The 22,145-nt window shown below is 33.3% G+C and overlaps 2 protein-coding genes and 1 long non-coding RNA gene across 3 annotated transcripts; 1 reads left to right on the forward strand and 2 right to left on the reverse strand.

Moving 5' to 3' along the window:
* Positions 1-2,502: 2,502 nt before the first annotated feature.
* LOC109152971 lies at positions 2,503-17,678 on the reverse strand. The gene is made up of 5 exons (XR_002049441.1): positions 17,577-17,678; positions 9,607-9,609; positions 6,191-6,196; positions 2,828-2,830; positions 2,503-2,513 (listed from the first exon to the last, which is right to left on the reverse strand). It is a non-coding gene; the product is annotated as an uncharacterized LOC109152971 (long non-coding RNA).
* LOC109152963 (RING-H2 finger protein ATL52-like) lies at positions 7,518-9,069 on the forward strand. The gene has a single exon (XM_019300673.1). It carries the CDS (start codon positions 7,726-7,728, stop codon positions 8,800-8,802), a length of 1,077 nt encoding a protein of 358 aa, XP_019156218.1. The 5' UTR covers positions 7,518-7,725; the 3' UTR covers positions 8,803-9,069.
* Positions 17,679-18,343: 665 nt separating the features above from the next.
* Positions 18,344-21,779, reverse strand: LOC109152964 (transcription factor bHLH71-like). The gene is made up of 3 exons (XM_019300674.1): positions 21,047-21,779; positions 19,936-20,418; positions 18,344-18,688 (listed from the first exon to the last, which is right to left on the reverse strand). Exons 1-3 carry the CDS (start codon positions 21,455-21,457, stop codon positions 18,587-18,589), a joined length of 996 nt encoding a protein of 331 aa, XP_019156219.1. The 5' UTR covers positions 21,458-21,779; the 3' UTR covers positions 18,344-18,586.
* Between the last annotated feature and the right edge of the window lie 366 nt (positions 21,780-22,145).

The following is a 22,145-nucleotide window of genomic DNA, read 5'->3' on the forward strand; positions in this document are numbered from 1 at the left end:
ACTTTAGTCAGTCATGTAATGAAATCGAGAGAAATTTCATTCGGATTTCTTACCAGAACAAGCAACAACGATAAGCAAATAAAGAAAAGATTTGTGCATCTATAGTGATAATTTTTATTATAATGCATCAATGATAAAAATGACATCAAACTTTTAGGATAAAAATGATGAAAATTAAAATGAAAAAAATTAAATAAAACGATACAAGGTATGTTATGAATAATTCTTTACTATTATAAGTTCGACTTCAGCTCTTCTTATTTCTCTTATATATAGCGTCACTCAAACTAATAACAAACGTACCAAACATTTGCTACAAAAAGAGGTGATCTACAAGGTGAAGCATGACCTTCACACATGAAGATTATGAGTTAGATTTTGCCACCACTCATTTGGTCGAGCCAATTTATAAAACACACAAAAAAAAAAAAAAAAAAAAAAAAAAAAAAAAAAAAAAAAAACATTTTTACCCCCATAGAACATTGGATCCATGAGAGCTGGAACTTGCTAGCTAAGGAGCAGAATCGACAATGATTCTTAATTATAAGTAGGATTTTAATTCAATGCTTTAGGCCAGGTCAGATGTACAGAAACTTTAGTGCAACTTTTTTCAAAAGAAGCTAGCTAGATAGGTTGATTAGTAATGAGAACAAAAGTAAAAGAAAGAAGACTTTTGTTGCCAATTAAGCACCTTGATATTCATGTGCCAAAGAGCAGTACAAAGAAGTGATGAAATCTTCAAATGCATCTGCGCTGCATTTACACTTGAGAATAGGAGTCTTCAAATGCAATTCTCCTCTTTTGAAACATAACTTATTCAACTAATTAACCAATTTAATAGGGAATATATACCCTGGCATATGGTCTTTCTTGTGCCTAGGACCTGGTCGTATACGAACTGTCTTGAGACTCGGACTGTTTCTCGACCTGAATCTATCGTAGTGTGGCGCTTGATCGACCCGACCTTGATTAATTGTCTTGTTGGCTCTATGAGTCGTTGGCTTAGTCTTTTTGTGCTCGGTTTGACATGATTGCTCGTCCGAGATCTCGAACACAAGTGCTTATATTAGCGCCTGAATTGATTCCAATAAGTAAATAGCTAGCCAGACATATTAATACACATGTGCGCTTCTCCTTAACTGGCCGGATTACCGAGTGCATGGAGGACGTGTCACGCGTGGCGCGCATGCCGACCCCCCTCGGCATGTGTTCCCCGAATCACCTATAAATACCCCGCAAAGTAGCGATAAAGTGGACTTTTGTTGGGCTATTTCTACACAGCCTTAATATGCACGGGAATCTCTGGTCTCACGCCACTTGCCGAGCCCAATACTTTAAACCGACAAGCAGACCAAACTATGGTCAAACCCCAGTCCAATCTTGTACTGTATACGTATTCATAATAAAAGAGTTTACAAAGTGTTTGCAGGAAATATTTTACCGCATCACAATTCAAATATATAGATCAGAATTAATAGTTCTATTTCGCTGACCGTCAATAAGGTATAAATACTTTGAGCAAGGAATCTAGACAATTGAAACGTATATATCCCGCAATTTATTTCTTAATTATATCAAAACTTCAACCTGAAAACAAGAAAGAAGATACAATGTTTTTTTTTTTTTTTGTTTTGTTTTGTTTTGTTTTTTTTTTTTTGTTTTTTGTTTTTTGTTTTTTTTAAAGAATGCATGTCCCAAATCAGCCCAATTTCTATTTCCTGCAAACACTTTGTAAAAAGAGATGGTCCAAATAGATTGGACTTCTTTCTTTAATTTCTCTAATGTAATACAGAGTAAGTAATTCTGCAAGCCCAAGTATCTCATGACAAAAGACCACCTTAATGGGTCACAACCAATCGTTATACCCTACACCACGGCGCGCGTAGCACTGTGCGCCGCGCGCCTCCCAAAACGACGTCGTTTTGTGGTTGTTTTGGGAGGCGCGGTAGGAAGTTGCTGTGATTATGTGTTTTGTTCACACAATTATGTGTATTTGTTCACACAATTATGTGTATTTGTTCATACAGTTATGTACATTTTTTTATACAATTATGTACATTCTTTTTATACAATTATGTACATCCGAATCAGAAAATTTGTGTGTATTATGTTAAGAGTTGATGTGTATTATGTTAAAAGTTTATGTTTATTATGTATTATGTTAGATTATGTGTATTATCTTTTAAAAAGAGTATGTATATTTTGTTATATAATTATGTACATTCATGTATACAATTATGTATATTCTAGTATAACATTATGTACATTTTTGAACAACGGATTTTTTTTTAAAGAAAAAATTACTGTCATTCACTGGGGCGGGAAATTTAAAAAAAAAAATTAAAAAAATTAAAATGACGTCGTTTTGCATCTGGGCGCACAGTGTAACGCGCGCCGTGGTGTAGGATATAAATTGCCGGTCACAACACCATATATGACCCAAATCAATTTTGGTGGTTAGTTTCATTTGCAACAATGGCTTTTCAGTACTCACTTAGCTTGTTGGGAGAAAGCTGGTGCTGCAATTTACTAGCTAGTTGGATTCTTATCTTAGTTATCTATGTTGTTTTTAGATTTAGTCATATAATCCACTGATTCTCAAATCCACTTTCAAGTTACCAATTCAAAAGACGTTGACTCAAGTGAAAGGAATTTCAAATTTGAGTCACATAAATATAAGATCAAGAGAACTCATGTGTACTCACAGTGAGAGCTGCCTATTGACCTTCTTTGTTTGAACCAATTAGGGGCAACTTGGACTGATTTACTTCCTTGTAGTCCTTAGCTGGCTAGCCCCCAACCACAAAGCAGAGTTTCCTGCATGCACACCCTCGAGTTTCCCTCGCCACCCAAAAAAATAAGAGAACTCATGTGTATGTAGCAACGCCCTTAAAAAAAATCAAGATGCTCTTAAATGGGATCGATCAAAACTCGATTGGATTAGTCTTATTATATTTGTATTATGTTCTTTTGTCTTTTTAATATATATTTAAAAGTAAAAAATCTTTCTTGTCCCTAATATAGTTGTGTATAGTAGCAGGAGCACAAAATATATATTAATTGAATTATATACATATGTAGGCCAACTATAGGAATGTTTTAATAATGGCAGTCAAAAGTTCATTGTTTGTTGAACACTTGAACATCTAGTCTAGCAATGTTATATAATTTCTTTTTGACTACATTGATTTTATGTCTATATATGCTCTGAAAATTATGTTGTGTGTTAATTTGGCAACACAATTCATGTAAAATTGGGTTAAAAGGACACAATTAGGGAACCATATTTTCATAGGGAATATATTTTGTAGTATAATAGGGAGTAGAAAGCATAAAAAATAAAGCTCGACTCTCAGTTAAAACTGTCTATATATTAATCTTCTCAATCTGAATCGATTAGTTATAAATCATTTAGACTGATTTATCTCAAGCGGTTCGCCATGCATGTGATTGTGTAAACTAGGGGGATGCATGCAACAAATTTAAAAGCTTCATCATCAACTTGACTGTATATATACATAATTGATTCTTGCACAAAAGAAGCATTTAGGAAATTGCAAAAAGGAATATAATATATGTATAATGTCATTTGACTTTAGCATGAGAATGCGTGTTGGAGGAGGTGATGAGAAAGAATATTTTAATTCGAACCTAAATTTAATTATATTTATTATAGTGTTGGTGTTTTTTTAAAAGATTTTTTTTTTAATTTGTAAGTATTTTTATATTTCTTTTCTAGTTAGCTTGTATAATATACGATTACCATATTATATATTTACAGTTAACTGATTATGTATTTGTAGTTGACATATTTTATACTTTCAAATTATTCATATGTGACATAATTTATTAATTGAACCATGATTTCACAATCAAATTATTCATATGTGGCATAATTTATTAATTGAACCATGATTTCACAATGTAAAGTGAACCTGGTCCATGATATAAAAATAGGGAAAGATTGGAGAATTGATGTAATTGGGCATGACAATTTTGTGACTTAGTGAATCAAGCATTGAATATATTTCAAAGAATTTATTTTATTATTATTATTTTTTTGAATGCTACTAGCTCTATTAGATTGTAGTATCTGTTCATATACTTTCTCAAAATACTAAAACACAAAGAGCCAATAACGTCTCCATTGAGATTCAACATCACAACCTTTCAAATAGAAGTCCAACCTGAGTACCATTAAACCACATAGTCCTGGTAGATCCAACCCTTCTTCCTTCCATCCTAGAACATTTTGAAGGAAGTGAATCACGGTGACTCAATGGTTCAACAAATAGGGCCAAATATCAGTGATCTGCCCATTTTGAGCATAATAATCCCCACACTGTTGCTGTTGGGGTTCAAAAAAGTATATACATACCTCACTATATAAACATAAATTATTAATTATATATAATATATTGATTTAATTAAAAGCCCGCGATCACTATTCTTCTCTCAAAAGATTGAATTCACAATCCAAAAATTCCTTACACCTTGACCTGATAGAGCATTTGAAAGGATGTAAATTACGGTAACTCAATGACTCAATCGATAGAGTCAAATATTGGTACCCACACGCAATTAGTATCCAGCTTTTGTGAAGCCTATTAATTATATACAACTCTATCTTTAGCTTTACGTGAATTGAAATTATGATATTTTGAGTAGTAAAGAACTAGAGAATATTTAGGATTTTACGCTTTGAAAAGTTGCATTTTTTACTATTCTTGATTCTTTCACCAAGACGTTCCAAAATAAATAAAATAATAATAATAATAATATATAATTAATAATTAATAATAAATAAAAAAGATATGCCGATCTCCAGTTCAGTGAAGATCTGTTTCAGTTTTCTGACTCCTGCATAGCTGCATCGCTTTTTGTATTCTTGGATTCATCAAAATCTGGTCTATGCTCTTTATCTTTGTTGTGGTGTATAGAAATTTGTGACCTTGATCATATTTCAATTAATTGATAGAATTTAAAGTATGATTAATAATTAATTATTGACGGTCATAATGCGCAAGTTCAAATCTTACTAAGATAATAATAGAGATTTGTTCAGTTAACAATAGTTTGTTGATATAAATTTGTCTGATTAACAACTTAATCGTATAGATTTATCCGTTTGTCGATAGTTATAGTGTGCAAGTTCAGATCTTATTGAGAAAAAATAGTATGAATTTAATTTGTCTGGTTAATAATTTGTTGCTATAAATGTGTCTTGTTAACAATTTACTGGTATAGATTTATCATGTTAACAGTCTGATTTGTTTTCTAACTGTCATAATGTGTGAGTTCAAATACTATTGAGGGGAGCATTATAAATTTATCTTATCGTGGGTATTAATATATTATTGAACACGTCTCATGATTTTTTTTTTTGAGTGATCGAGAAAAATTTGTAATCATTACTTAAGGTGTGCAGCAGATAAGCTTTACTATGTAATAGTCTGCAAACTATACAAAATAAATCGTATTATAAATATCTTGTTATGGGCTTAACTGAAAAGGAAACCTGTAATCATTACTTAAGGTGTGCAGCAGATAAGCTTCACTATGTAATAGTCTGCAAACTACACAAAATAAATCGTATTATAAATATCTTGCTATGGGCTTAATTAACTGATAAGGTATTGGCAAGAACACCTTGGCCCGATTGAGCATTTCGAATGATATAAATCACAGTGACTCAATATCTTGCTATGGGCTTAACTGAAAAGGTATTGGCAAGAACACCCAGGCATGGGCTTAACTGAAAAGGTATTGGCAAAAACACTCCAGCCCGATTGAGCATTTCGGATGATTAAATCACAGTGAATCAATGGTTCAACGGAGGTCAAAGTACCTATGAGGTCCCTGTACTATAGTCTTTTGTTCAATTTAGTCCTTCTACCTTAATTTTGTTTAATTTAGTCCTTGTACTTTAAAAAGTGAAACAATTAAGGACAATCGCTGATATGGCGTAGACATCTTATCTATCACATCATCATACTTACATACCAACTCATATATTATTTTATAAATATTTAAAATTACTTATTTTTACCACCAATATATTACATAATATGTCCAAAATAAATACATAAATATCAATTATTGTCCTTAATCGTTTCACTTTTTAAAGTATAGGGACTAAATTGAACAAAATTAAGGTAGAATGACTAAATTGAACAAAACGTTATAGTACAGGGATCTCATAAGTACTTTGACCTTCAACGGACAATATCAAATATCGATACATACAAGAAATCTGCTCACTTTGAACATAATCTCCACATTGTGGCACAATCGAAGTTTGAACCTTGACCTCTTCTTCTAAATATATTGTTTATTGTACCAGTGAGTTAAAACTCGTGCAGGCTCGTAATTTATTTTTATTATTATTATTTTTTTTTACCAAGACTATTGGACGGTAGGTAGTGATTCTCGAGTTTGAGATGAAAATTTCTGAGATGTGGATCATATGTACTGTAGGCTGGCTAGGTGTCTCTGTCTCACCTGTCTAAGTAGAAAACAGAAACACTAATATAAGAATTGACATATAATTGATCATAGGAAGTTGAAAAAAAAAAAAAAATCATTCAAGAAAAGCTTTAGTTCCAAAACAACAAAAGATCTGAGACATCATCAACCACAACAAGTAGGAATATGTTCCACTTTCCAAGTTGCATTCACTAGATTCCCATTATATTCCCCATGGCACTCTTCATCTTTTAATATTCATCTCTCTCATGACTAATGCATATATTCCCCTCTTTTAACCATTTTCTAAAATAAAGATAAAAATCTTGATCATCTATTTTATTCATCACAATCCTTATCGATAAGTACTCACATATATATTTTGATTATTGTCAAACTACATTATACACTACAAGAACTAGTGCATTCATCCATACTACAAAATGAACCCGTCACAGGTGTTACCTAAAAGTGCATTATAGGTAAAATTTAAGGAGGTAAACAAGTCTAGATTGTCTATAGCTGTTCATTCTAAGAAAGCGAATAGGTAAATTAAAGGTAAATCAGTCTAGGTTTTTCATAGCTGATTAGCTTAAACTAAGAAGGCCATAGGCGGCTCCCATGCATAGAGGCTGTACGTAAAACGTAGTGGTTAACAAGTCAACTGTCCGATCAACTCAGTTAGGGTTCCCTCTATATGTATTAATAATAAATTAAAGTAACATATATAGGGTTATACATTGAAGAAGAAGCTAGATTTGTGGAAGAGTAAACATGGTTACTTTGCATGCAAGTGGCCTTGAGCAATAATAAAAGCATTGATTACTTTGATGAATTTCCCAACAAACATGGCCTATAGTAGTCAACAAACCATTATCTCCATTAAAGCAAGCTAGCTAAGGTAAAGAAGAAAAAAGACAAGTACTATACATATAGAAAACAAAATAAAGTAAAGATAACAAAAAACAAAAGAAAAGAAACACAATTCTAATCAAAAGCATTTTCTTCTCTGTTACCCCCCCCCCCCCCCCCCCCCCCCCCTCAAACTCCTTTCCATCTAAGCTTCTTCTTTCCCCTCTTCCTGTCTGTCATTCCCAAATCTCTTCTTCTTCTTCTTCTTCCTCTTCTTCTGTTGCATCTATACATAAACCCTAACCTTGTTTCACAGATAGGTTTTCCCAGGTGCCCAAGATGGAGAGGTGAGTAAGAATTTGAAGCTTTTTTCTTGAATCTTCTTCATCTGATATTCTGCAAAATATAATGGTGGCTACTGTAAGTGATCCAAAAACATGGGTGCCATACATGAACAGCAGGGATTGTTCTCAAGGATTCTGCAGCTTATACTGTCCCCAATGGTGCTACATCATCTTCCCCCCTCCACCTCCATTTGACTTCCCAGAAGATAACACCTCCTCAGCCCCCAGTTTTTCCCCTCTTGTGATTGCCATTATTGGGATCTTAGCCAGTGCTTTTCTTCTGGTGAGTTACTATGCTATAATGTCAAAGTACTGTGGAAACAGAAGAAGAAGGAGGGGTGATGATCATCAGGGAGAGTCTGATAATGATTCTGAGGAGAATAATAATCACCAGGACCCTTCAATCCATGGGCAGCAGCCATGGAATGCTGCAAATACAGGCTTGGATGAGGCTTTGATCAAATCAATTACTGTTTTCAAGTACAAGAAAGGTGATGGGGTGGTGATTGATGGCTCAGATTGCCCAGTTTGTCTCAGTGAGTTTCAAGAAGATGAGAATCTCAGGCTTCTCCCAAAATGCAGCCATTCATTCCATGTTAGTTGCATAGATACCTGGCTTAAATCCCACTCCAATTGCCCTCTCTGCAGATCAAACATTGTGTTCTTGAACCCTTCTCTCCCTCCCCCAATCTTGGAACCCCCTCCAAGAACCCCAGAACCCCAGAATCAAGAACAACCTTCATCATCATCATCAGAAACAGAAGAAAGTGCAGAAACCCCCAAGAGCCCTGCAAGAGATCACCATACAATCACAATCAGAGAAGACAATAATAATAATGGCACCCAAGCAGAAATCCTCAGAAGAAGATCTATGTCCATGGATTCTTATTCTTCCTGCCAAGCCAGGCTATCCATAGCAGACATTCTTCGAATCGATCACGACGAAGAATGCAGCTTCCATGATTCCCAGAATCCTCAGGAGATTATTGGATCATCCAAAGTAGAAGAAATAAGCAACCATAGACACAATGTTCTGGGCTGTGTTATTAGCCCTGCAGTGATGCATAGATCATTCTCCAGTGGCAGATTCTTCTTCCCTAAACTCAATAGACCACCAAACACATCTATACTTCCTTCTTGAAAACATTTTCCTTCATTTCTAGGATTAATCTTTGTTAAGATTAAGGTTGCAGAAACATAAACAAAGAGTTTGAGTTTATTTTCCCTTTTTTGTTCATGGTTTTTTGATGATGATTGATAATTTTGTATGACTTCACTGTTCTATAAACAGCATTGGAGAAAGTTTATGATCCAGCAGAATTTAATTTAGACATTATGGTTGTTGGCTTTACAATGATATATGTTTGTCTTTCAGCATTTAATATGAGAAGTGAAACATTTATGGCTATTTAATTTGATAGATATTTTTAGTGTCATGTCCAATCATCTTAGTGGCAAACTATAAGGACCTCAAATCTTGTATATATGACTATGTTATAAGTGCATATATATATATATATAATAAGGTGGACCAAATTTGCACCCCTTAATATTGTCGGTGTAGAATTGGATGTGTCGCAACGTTGTTTGAAAGTGGGGGCAAATTTCCATCCATCTTTATGTGGATTGGTGTGTGATTTGTCTTTATGTTATTGGAAGATAACACGCGATAGAGCGTAATAGAGCAACAAGGGTTGAGGGTGCAGGGCAGTTCACTGACTGTATAGTAATCAGAATGTTTTATCATTACAATTAATGAAAGATTTCATTCATTCTTGTGGATGTAGCTAGGTTCTCGGTGAAACCACGTAAATTCTTCTTCTTTGTTTCTGTTTTTTTTTTTTTTTTTTTTTTTGATCTCTAGATCCCGTTTTTCTCGACATGGATGTATCTAGTGAATGCTAATTCAGGAGTTTCTAACTATATATGTTTGTACGAGCTATACCGACTAACTGTTTGGTGAAAGATAAAGTGAGAGGCATAGAGAGCACTTAGGATGGGCCTGCCTAGTAGGCATGTGCCCTTAACGCACTCATTGAGTGATTGGAGTGGTCCACCGTATCGCGATTGTGATGGATATATACACTACTGGAAATTATGAAATTTTCGACCACCTAAAAGTGATCTTAAATTAAGTCGAAAGTCTTGTTCCGGTCACTTTTGGTATCCGGAAAAACCTTTGTTGCTATTTCCGACCACTTTTTGGTATCAACTTAATTTAAGATCACTTTCAGGTGGTCGGAAATTCCATAATTTCCAATAGTGATAGTATGCAGCGGGGCTGAAATCTTAAATGGTGGTGCCTACATATATTAACTAGTATTCTACTCGTGCGATGCACGGTATAAAAATAGGAGTATAATAATTCTTTCTGAAAATATATTATAAACACAAATAAAGGATTAATAAATAAATAATTGCATTGGAAAATATAAATTTGAACATGTAATAAAAAAAAATTATTAGAAACTATTAATTGTTATTAAATTTTACATATAAAAAAGGAATATGAGCATTTTATTCATTTTTAAATTTTTGTTAGTCATGCGTTTGGCGTTTTGTTTCCAAACCAAATCTAATCATTCTAAATGTTATTATCACTTTGCTTTCAAGTGCAGAGTGATTCCATTTCATGTCCTATACAAGAAGGGACCAAATTATCACCTTCCTTCCTGTTTTCGTGCGTAACCACAGACAAAAAAAAAAAAAAAAAAAAAAAAAAAAAAAAAAAAAAACCGAGTTAGGATAGAATCAAATTAAAGTCAAGTTTTTTTTTTTTTTTTTTTTTTTTTTGGTATCAGAGTAATTAAATAAGACCAAATACTTGGTTACGGGTTATATTAATCATGAAGTAAAACTAAATATATAAATAAAAATGCATAAAGAAAATAAAAACACCAAGATTTTAACGTGATTGAATCCACGAGGCCCTAAGTTCAATTCAATCTGCATTTTTTAATTACATAAGACATATAAACTTGTACAAGCAAGTACGAATCCTGAACACTTGTTGCTGCTCTTTATGTAACGATCTGGGAATTGAGAACACGATTCCCTCGTGCTGAAAGATCCCTCTTGTCTTCAGATGCAACTCACGTTGCAGAGGTGATTTCCCGTTCACAAATGATAGTAACCAATTTCCTCAAGGTCAAACTATAGTCTCCGTTGTAGTACGTAGAAAATTCCTTGAGCGACCTATTGTCTAATCCCTTGTTAGAATTATAGAATTTGATCCCCCACCATTCTCAAAGCACCTCTGGGAATATATAGTAGTCATATGTGTTAAGGATATCTGTGGCTGACATCTTTTGTATATGATTAGTTCTAGTTGCATTCCTTTTATGTAGCATTGTTAGACTGGTTGTTACAACAACCTTCTATCTTCCTGCTATCTTCTCTCCCTTGTATGCTATTTAAAGCTGATTGTTTTACATCAATAATATCAGTTAAGTTCATAATCTATTAATATGAACCCTAGTTGAGTATTTCCTTGAATAAAAAACTTCTCAAGTGTAAAAGGAAACTTGACAGATTCTCTAGTCTGACTTCAACCGAATTTTCGAGCATCTTAACATTCAAATATGCGAATGGTTTCTTCTAAAAAGATGTAGCCACATGAGATACCTTTCTAATGACATCTTACTCAACTCAATTGGATTTATGTAAAAAGAGTTATACCCAAAATACTACAAGTGATCAAACCTGCGGGAAAATGAAAACTTCCCAAGTTTTCTTTCCTTTTCAATGAAGATCATAATATGAGAAATATCTTCAAGATCATCTCCTCCAAGAGTGATAAGAAACATCCATGATCTTCTTGGATTTTTACAATTCTTGAATGTTCAATCTTCTTTGATTTCCATACTTGTTGAATCTCCTTTATTTCACAATGTTCAATACCTTCAAAGATTAGGAAACTAACAAAATAATACACCAACAACCTTTTTTAATCTAAATTAGTTTTGACGAGTAGTTATGTTGTGCATCCGTATGCACTATGCATGGTGCATACGGATGCAAAAACGACGTCGTTTTATTAAAAACGCGATGTCTCCCCTTTAAAAAAAAAATTCAGGTTCGATTCCCAGCAACAGCATTATATTGTTCATTCATTCTGGAATTTTAGTTCATAGATTATGGAATTATAGTTCATCGATTCTGAAATTATAGTTCATCGATTCTGGAATTATAGTTCATCGATTCTGGAATTGTAGTTCATCGATTCTGAAATTTTAATTCATAGATTTTAGAATTTTAGTACATTCATTCTAGAATTTTTAGTTCATAGATTAGATTATGGAAATTTAGTTCATCAATTATGGAATTATAGTTCATCGATTCTGGAATTTTAGTTCATATGTTGTTGCTGGGAATCGAACCTGATTTTTTTTTTAAGAGGAGACGCGCGTTTTTAATATGCCAATACAATATTATTATACTGACAGAGTAGTCATCAAACTAATTTAGGCCTGGACCGTCTTGGATTATATTAGTTCAGGATTGCGTCAATGTTAGGCATGGCAAAGACTGACCTCTTTGACTAAGTACGTAGATGGAGTATGATTCTCATATTTGAATGTCGGGCTGGTTCAATTTGGTTCTTATCAATACCCTCTTGATTGAAACTGTTGCACAATGTTTTTCTAGTCCAGATGTGTTATTACATAGAAGTGGGGTTTACAATCCCTAATCACTCAACTTGGAACTGTTTTAAGATAATAAGTTCGTGACTAACATTGACTTTAAAACTACTGATCTAAATCCAGATCATTCTTTTTTCATGTTTATTTTAGTCCATTGAAGGGGCAAATTATGCTATGCGCACGTGCGCACGTTGCAAGGTGCGCACGGCGCTAAAACGGTGTCGTTTTCCGTGAAAACGACGCTGTTTTAATTATAAAAAAAAAAAATTGTTCGAAACGCCGTTAACGGCGTTAACGGCATATTCGTTATGAAATTATGAATATACAGTTATGACATTATGAATGTACAGTTATAGAATTATGAATGTATAGTTATGGAATTATGAACATAGAGCTTCGAAAATTATGAATGTTCGGTATGGAATTATGAATATACAATATGGAATTATGAATGTACAGTTATGGAATTATGAATGTACAGTTATGAAATTATGAATGTACAGTTATGAAATTATGAACATAGAACTCTGACATTATGAACTTACAATTATGAACATAGAGCTTCGAAAATTATGAATTTACAGTTATTGAATTATGAATGTACAGTTACGGAATTATGAATGTACAGTTATAGAATTATAAATGTACAGTTATGGAATTATGAATGTACAGTTATGAAATTATGAACACAAAGCTGTGAATATATGCTCCTATAACGAAGCGGTCTGAAATTTAAAAAAAAAAAAAAAAAAAAAAAAAAAAAAAAAAAAAAAAAAAAAAAGGGAAGATAACGGTGCCTGACGGCACCGTTATCCGTGCGCATGAAGCACGCTGGGCACGAGCCCACAGCATAACTATCCCCATTGAAGGGGGCTAGGGTCACTCAAACAACACTATCTACTCACAGTTGTCAATTTCGAAACACCCAGCTCATGCCCTGAAAGTGGTGGTCGAGAAGGTGAAACATAATTTTTATACTAGAAGATTACAGATTTGATTCTTGTTAATATCCTCCCAGTCGAGCCCAGCGCATAGAATCTTCCTAATATAATTTATCTTTTCTGTGTAATTTGTAAGCTATTACATAAAAGATGAGTTTATCCAACGAACACCTAATTCGTCAAGATGTATATACACCGAAGGACAATGATGTCATTTTCAATCCAGCAAGTAAAACACGGAATTGGGCTGATATCCTCCAGGAAAATGTATTTGGGCTTCAAGACCAAGTCCAAAGCTATGTAAAAAAAAATGAAGTATGGGCTTAATGGGCTTTAACAGCCCATCCTAATCACGGGCCTTAACTCTAAGCCCAGAATTGCATGTCAAATTCTATTGGGCCAACGCTAATCACATATATATTACGTCATCCGTCTAATTTTATGTATCACAATTTATTTTCTTTTAAAGATTTTTAATTTAATATTCGTACATAAAGTTTATATTTAGAAACCATACAAAAAGCACCATTAAACACAAAAATCCAAATTTAAAAATTATAACAAAATATTAAAAAAAAATAACATTTTAAGAGTTGAATTGAACAATAAATAATAAACAAGACAAGTAAAATAAGATAGATAGAGTATCTAATACGTGTGACGGTATCATTTCTTATACCGTGGACCATGGTCCATATTGTAAAGTTGACCACTATCATACAAATTTATTTTTATTTTTTAATATACTGCAGATTCATTTTTAGTAGATTCATTATATTTTGACACATGTACATTTTATTGTATGGAAAATTCATTTTTATTGCACGATCCAAAAAATGAATGTATAGAACAATCTATACTATACTAAAAATAAGCATGTATTACTGGTGTATCTTACAATGTGAATCATGACCCACGATTCACATTATACTTTGCTATGAGATACCTCGTAAGTATAAAAAAAAATCAAATTTTCATTAATAATAAATTATTAAAACATTTAGAGCATCCACAATAGTGGATTTTAGATGATTTTTGCTGATTTTCATGCACATGTGGAGGAAGAGAAGATTTGGAATTTTAGCATGATGACCTGGTTTTTATCTGCACAGTGGGCCCACCAAAATTGAAAAAACTGTTGCGTTTGTCAAGTGAAGCGCACTAAAAGTGCCCAGCCATGTGCTTGCACTTCACGCGCCCAGTCGCATAATTTCCTTTGATTTTTATTTTTATTTTTTTTCTTCTATCCATTTTCTTTCTCATATTCTCTTTCAGAATCATTCGTGCAAGAATTCATCAAAATCTATACCTATTGATGTTTTATGTACACTACAAAATTGCAAGGTGACAAAGAACTGATTTTGCATGCCTTTTCTGCCCAAAGCCTAAAAACTTAATAGTGTTTGTCAGCACTGCAAAATTTCACACTCCCTTTTGTCTTTTCTTCACTTTCCACTTCATCATCACTACTGGTATAAGTTAATGTATGTGCAAGTCTTAAGATACTTTTAAATTGCAAAATTTCACTACTATTCAATTGATTACTTATTACAAATTTAATTGTTTCTAGAAATATTTTGTTGGTATTTCGATCCATAGAATAGTAGTAAAATTTATAAGTGAATGTATGTGCTAGCCTCGACCTCGACCACGGGCTCCCAACGTGCCAATGCCGGCCTCGGCCTTCGACCCAGTCAAATCGCAACTACCCGCCCTTTTTACGTGGGGCAATTGCATGTTCTGAGCATAGTATAAATTCTTGCAATATTTAGGACATCATAAAATTTCTTGTGATCACATTACACAAGTCTTAATACAACATTTTTATCTTTTCAACATCTTTGTCTTTATCTCTCATTATTCTTTTAATTATCAGGGTTTTGTTAATTCGGTCACCTGAGTTAATTTAATTCATTAGATTGATGGATTTGGAGAGATATGGTTAGGTGAAAAAATATATAGATGGGATGCACATGTAGTAGTAGGGATGAAAACAAAATCCTTATTCAAAATGACATTGACAATGTCATGTGCTTTCACTATTATAATATATATATATATATATATATATATATATATATATATATATACTATACATATATGTAAGATATATAATAATAATATTTTAATTACTTAAAATGCTTAATCAATTATGAAAGCTTAGTAATTGTCTTGAGGCATGTTTCCAAGAGTGATGACAACCCAATTCCTCTACATCCACATCCCCATATGGTCCATGCATCTACACTTTATAGATTTAAAATTCCCCTTTTTTCTTCTCTAGGAAAAGAGTTCATCTATGAAAATAATATCTATTTTATGGGAAATGATTATATATGCATGTCTAGAATATTATATTATTTTATATGTTTTTAATCATTTAATGACGCGTCAATTCAGTTTTTGATCAATTATTATCTTAGGGCATTCTAATAAAGAAAGAGAGACAAAGCGATAATTTATCTATTGTGTATAAGAATGAATTCACCAATTTAGTTATTAGTGAAAAACTTGTCTTGTGGGATAAATTTTTGTATTTATGTGTAAAAGTTAATGTAGCTGATGCATAATAGTACTAAAGAGCCAATTGGTAGAGGCTTACATCTAGGGGCCGGGTGTGTTGAGAAGTGCTTTTGTTACGTTACTCTCTTAGAATAAATGTTAATTGTAAAAGTGTGGAATTATTGAATTAGAAAATGAAAAATCATAAGCTCGATCTGGTACAATGTGGAAACAAGAAGGACCCTCACTTTCACTTACTTGAGGTTATTAATAATAAGAGGCTTTTTATAGAGCTTTAAGGCCATGTTATGTAACGTTAGGCATTTTCGACAGAGAGACAAATCAATTAAGGAATTTATTAAGGGACATCGGAAGTAGGTGTTTTGTTAGACACCTTCATAAATAAACAAATTAATATGTAGATTAGATAGATTTCCAATTTTAAACATGTCTAACTTAGAGTTCAAACTTTCGACAATTTGCCCTAAAGTCTTCAACCTCTACTTGCACAAGATAACATGCATCATTTGAACTAAGTATCGTGATCTTATTTTCATGTGTTCTCTACCCTAGTTCGTTTCTTTTAAACTTTATTAATTTAAAATAAAATATTATCACTTCATCAACCTCATTTCTAGATCAATCAATCAAATTCTAGGATGGCATTGTAAGCAAGCTTCAAAATAGAAAAAATGGTTTTTGGAGTACAATTAAAACAAGAGATCAGCAAATCCTTTCACACTAATATGGACCTACCAAAAATGGATTAGGGTTTATGATTATGGAAGCTAAGCACAATTGCTAACCCTATCTCCCATTTCCAGCAAAGATTCCAACCCAGTCATTTTACCTTTGCCCCAAATTTACAGAAACCCCAAAAAAGCTGAAAAGCATATATATTATTGGTTCTAACTTTTACTTGTTTCTATACAAAATTTGTAGGATAATTGTTTGTCTAACCACTGCTACCATGCACATGCACATGTGTAGCCACATGTTGCACTCAAAGATTGCCATCAACTCACTATATATAGATAAACATTTTGAACATATATACCCTATCACTTCATATATATAATGTGTGTGTGAAAATGATTATACTTTATATGCTATATATTTTGGTCATGAAACAAAAACCTAATATATGATATAAAATATAAACTTTGATTTACGAGTAAACTTATCATAATGAGGTAAATCAGTCTAGGTTGTCCATAGTTGATCGATCCAAATCAAAACGACGACTAATGAGTAGCTCCTACTGATAGTCAAACTTAGTTACCAAGCCAATGGTCTGACCAACTCAACTAGGAGTACTCCTGATAAAATTTAGGCTGCGTCACATAAGAGCTCTAGAGTAGGCTATAGTGGTGGAAATAGTGTATTACATGGATATACAAAAAGATCTATATAGATTGTATGTATAGTATTTAGTCAAATCATTTAAAAATTATCACCTTTTTTAAAACCTATCATAATAATGATAAGATTTATTCAAAGAAACAATAATATTCAAAGAGACAAAATTGGGTCTTACATTCCATTCCTATCAATATGCTATTAAGTTTGATATTATCAACTATAAACTTAGTCATTATTTCATATTTGCAAGAGTTGTATATATAGTCTTCAAATTAATTGGCTCACTATCAATCATATCTTAATTGACATGACTCGTGATGTAATTTAATGATAAGTTACAATTTTTTGGACAATAAACCTAACTTTCAATACTATTATTTTTATGATACTTTTAAAAAACCATAAAGATAAATATGGAAGAAAGAAAGAGGCTTGCAAGTGTTAAAAACAAATTAACTCTACTCAACCTCTCAACAACGATAGTGTGGGAGCAACATCTCAAAGTGAGGGGATTCCTTGTGCGCAGTAAGCAAAGGTCTAGCCTCTGTGTTCAGCTGAGTTACCATGATTTACATAATCCCAGATGCTCTGTCGGGTGGGGTGTGGTGGCCCTTAGGATTGGGGATTCAACTTTTTGGGAAGAATTAATATAATTCTACTCAAATATAATTGAATTAAAGTTTTAAAATTTGAAAATAGTATATGAAAGTTAAAATACAAACCCTATATATATATATGGGATTTTTTGGAGAAAAGGGGACCCCAACGACAATAAATGACTTCTGTTCTTGTCTCCTAGGTTGGAAATTAGGAAATGGCCTCATCATGTACATTCACAAATTTCCAACTTTTGGTCTACCTTTGGCTTTCATGCATTCATCTCTCTCTCCCCCTCTCTCTCTCTCAATCCACAAGCTTCCAATTCTATTCTCCATGATTGATCTCACATCCCATATGCCAAAAAAGACAAATGTATATGTCAAAAATCATTTAATTTCCTGTAGCACAACATACCCATTTATTTTTTGTACGATATATTAAAACCAGACGTTTGAATTGAAACACGTCTATAAATTAAATTACATTCTCTGATCTTTTAGTATTTTTGATGGGTTGCAAGATTGTGAAATTTAAACTTAACTTTATTATCTTATACTTATCGCGTCTACAATCAAATTATACGAACCCTAATATATAAATTCCAATCAATGTGCTAACTACATAGTTAAGAGAATTAATAATCACCAAACCCTAATAGGGTAAGATTAATTAACATGCATTAATATAATACAACTATTTGTACCTGTAAGGAAGGACAAGAAACTCTAAGCAACATTCAGAGATAGAGATAGAGATGATGTTTCACTGAAACTAGCTTAGCCACACACAAAAAAATAAAAATAAAAATAAAAATAAAAATGAATACTGTGGGGTGCCCTAATTTGCAGCCAGCTTAATAGGGAAGAAGAAGATGAGCTTAGGGTATAGTGACCTCTTCTTCTTCCTCTATTACTCTGAGAATGTGGTGAACTGCCTCTGCAATTTCATCTGCAGAACTTAGTTGGCAACCCCCTTCCACCTGCACATTTTCATCATAATTAACACTAACAATCATTTCCATTTTCATAAAAAAAATAAACTTAATTATTATCACAATATATATATATATATATATATATATATATATATATATATATATATATATATATATATATATATATATATATATACACACACACGAGAAAGTCTACAATGCTGATCAGCATGGATGCCTTTTGCATCTGACACCATCACATATACCGGCATAATTTATCAGGTATTATTGGTAATGGTTTCCAATAACTAGTACCAGATACAATTATATTAGTATATATATATGATGGTGTTTTAATATTGCTATTGAAAATTTATAAACAAGAAGTATTGTTAAGTTTGAACCATAAACTTAAAGATTTTCTTAATCGATCAATTAAATCACACTTCCCAACCTAATTGTAACACATTTTAATGATATTTATATTCTTGTTCATATTTAATTTGTATATATTTACATGCTTTTGAAAATGGAAATCATTTTAATTCCCCCTCATATTACCAAACATAAATGAAGAAAAAAAATTAATGGGAAATGGCTCATGTTTCCATGTGATGATTAAGTCCATAAAGCCATTTCTAAAAAGTAGATTCTTGCATATTCTCCCGTCATTTTCACTAAAAAATTTTAGGTAAATTAAAATTCTCCTTACATATTCAAAATTTATTTTTAAAAATCTATTTTTTTTTTAGATGAGGAGTGAAACCCCATAATCTTTTCAAGAGTGAGTAAATTCCGTCTTGTAACCTTAGCTAGCAAAAGACCAAAAAGAAGTAAATCAACTTAAATTATTTATAACTGACTAGTTCAAATCAAAGGGGCAAGAAAAAGAGTATTTTCTCTGTCCCATTTTATCTGTCATACTTACTATTTATTGGTCAAATCAACTCTTTCTTCTTTGTTTATTTTTTTTAGTATTTTAAATTTAATTTTTGTGTTTAATAGCACTTTTAGTGTAGTTTCTAAATATATAAATTTTGTATACTAATACTAAACTTAATATTACGAAAAATTGAATTAAAAATAATTTCAGTCAAGTCTCGTTAACCGATCAGACACATTTTTAAATTTAATTTTTTGTGTTTAATAGTTGTAGTTTCTAAATATATAAATTTTGTATATTAATACTAAACTTAATATTATAAAAAATTGGATTAAAAATAATTTCAGTCAAGTCTGGTTAATCGAATCAGACACGTAAAATGGGATTGATGGAGTAGTTTTTTATGTACCTTAGCACTGATAGAATAGAGAACCAAAAGATCGAAGGTGGTGACATTGAGGTGGAGAACAGACATGCACATTGTCTGAAAGGCGGCCACCATTTTCGACAGCTGCCGAGTTTTTCTCGTCGACGACAAGATTCGAACGTTTGCATGGGTTTCGATCAAGGTTACTTCAATGTCGGCGGTGGCCGCCGTGGTTTTAGAGGTGCACTTGTTGGGAATCATCGACGACGAGCACGACGTAGTGTACTGTGGGTACGCGAAGAATTGCCAGAATGGGTTCGTGAAACTCCTCCCCTTCACGCCGCCGGAGACGGAGGCGACGGCTCCGTCATCGGTCTTGGTTGCCGCCGTTGCTCCGTCGTCACCGGCGGCGGATTGTTGTTGTTGTCGTTGTAATCGGAGCTTTTCAGCTTCTAGGGATTGCAAGAGATGTTCTAACTCCTTCACAAACTCTATAGCGCCACCAACTATTGAGGCTTGGTCACCCTACACCACAAATTTTTAGGGTTCATATAAGATTTCTTTTTGGATGACGAGAAAAATAAGAGTGTGTACAAAATAAATCTTAGCTGACTGAATTAAAATAAATCAATAATCTGACTAATTTGACTGGTAGAGATGACTCAAAACAAGTTAACAATCTGACTAATTTGACTGCAGCTTATTTATTCTGGTAAGTTTTTATTGGATATTTTTTTAGTACTACTGACTCTATCACTGCTGAAAATTATGGAATTTCTTACCCGCTAAAAGTGATCTTAAATCAAGTTAAAAGCAAAAAGTGATTAGAAATAGCAACAAAAGTTTTTTCGGATACCGAAAGTGGTCGGAACAAGATTTTCGACTTGATTTAAGATCACTTTCAGGTGATCGAAAATTTCATAATTTCCAGCCGTGTGTGTTATAGTATAGTATCTATTCATAGCTATTTTTTCAATCTAGTGAAACACAAAGAGTCAATACTATTACTGAGGCTCAAACTTATGACATCTCATTTGGGATATAATTGTATTGGATAAAAATTAGGGTGAAAAAGTGTTTTTTTTTTTTTTTTTTGCAACAAAATCTAAGCTACTAAATATATATGCAATATAGGAATGAATGAATGGAATACCCTTTGGACATAAGATTCCGGCATGAGAGACCGGAGCACGGCGAGGTGTTCATTCATCTGTTTCCGGCGGTTTCTCTCGACGGCAATGTGAGTCATCCTCTGAGTCTCAGCCTCCTCTTTGTTCTTACAAACCTTGGGCCGCCTCCGCCGCTTCTTCCGGCCACCACCGCCTTCCCGCACGGCCCCCTCGGAACCCTCCGCCGCCCCCACCAAGTTACTGCTCCGACCGCTATTTAAACCACCACTACCCACGCCGCCGGTGGTCAAATCTTGAGTCTCCGGGCAGACATTTTCCGAGAAGAGGGCGTTGTTTCCGCCGGCGGCGGCGCCGGAGAGCGTGGCGTCGTAGAATATGAAGTTGAAGGGGTCATTATTATTGCAGGGAGTGGTGGAAAGTGCTTCCAAAGCCATATCTGATCTCTCTGTGTACTTTAATTTCTGCAGAATCTATATATATATATACATACAGTGCATGTGGGAAGAAAGAAGGTTGAATTGGTGGTCTTCAATGGCTACTTCTCATCATCTATCATCGTCCATTCTTCTGCAAGAATCGAAAAGGCTTCAATTATTTTATAGTTCATTCATCAGCTATTGTGTCTGGAACATGAAAGAGAGAGAAGAGAGAGATTTGTGTACTTTGCTCTCTCTCTCTTTTTGCACGCTTTTTGAAGCTGAAAAGCACAACACAATATGCTATATAGTCCTGGCCTCTATTATATTGAGTCTACCTAGTCTTGAGTCTTTGTACCAACCTAATCCCGAGACTCCCCGCCACTCTTATCCCTACTCTTCATAGAGGATCTTTGTATCAATATCTTCTGATTTTGTTAAGCGATCTGTAAATTGTGCTGCCTACTCTTTATTGATCGGAAAGTTATTTTTATGTCAGGTATGAGGTGATATCCCTCCCCCTTTCTTGTTGATGTGCTTTCTAGTGATTGTATGCATTAAGTATTTCTTCTCAATCAATATATATATACTATTTGTCCCATTTTACATGTCTTACTATCCTTTTTAGTAAGTACCAAAATGTTGTGTCATGTTTCTAAAATTGAACGTCACCATCATTTTTACCCTTATTAGTGTTGCATTCTTT

Source organism: Ipomoea nil, unplaced genomic scaffold (genome assembly GCF_001879475.1).
Source record: "Ipomoea nil cultivar Tokyo-kokei standard unplaced genomic scaffold, Asagao_1.1 scaffold2480, whole genome shotgun sequence".
Classification (NCBI taxonomy): Eukaryota; Viridiplantae; Streptophyta; class Magnoliopsida; order Solanales; family Convolvulaceae; genus Ipomoea; species Ipomoea nil.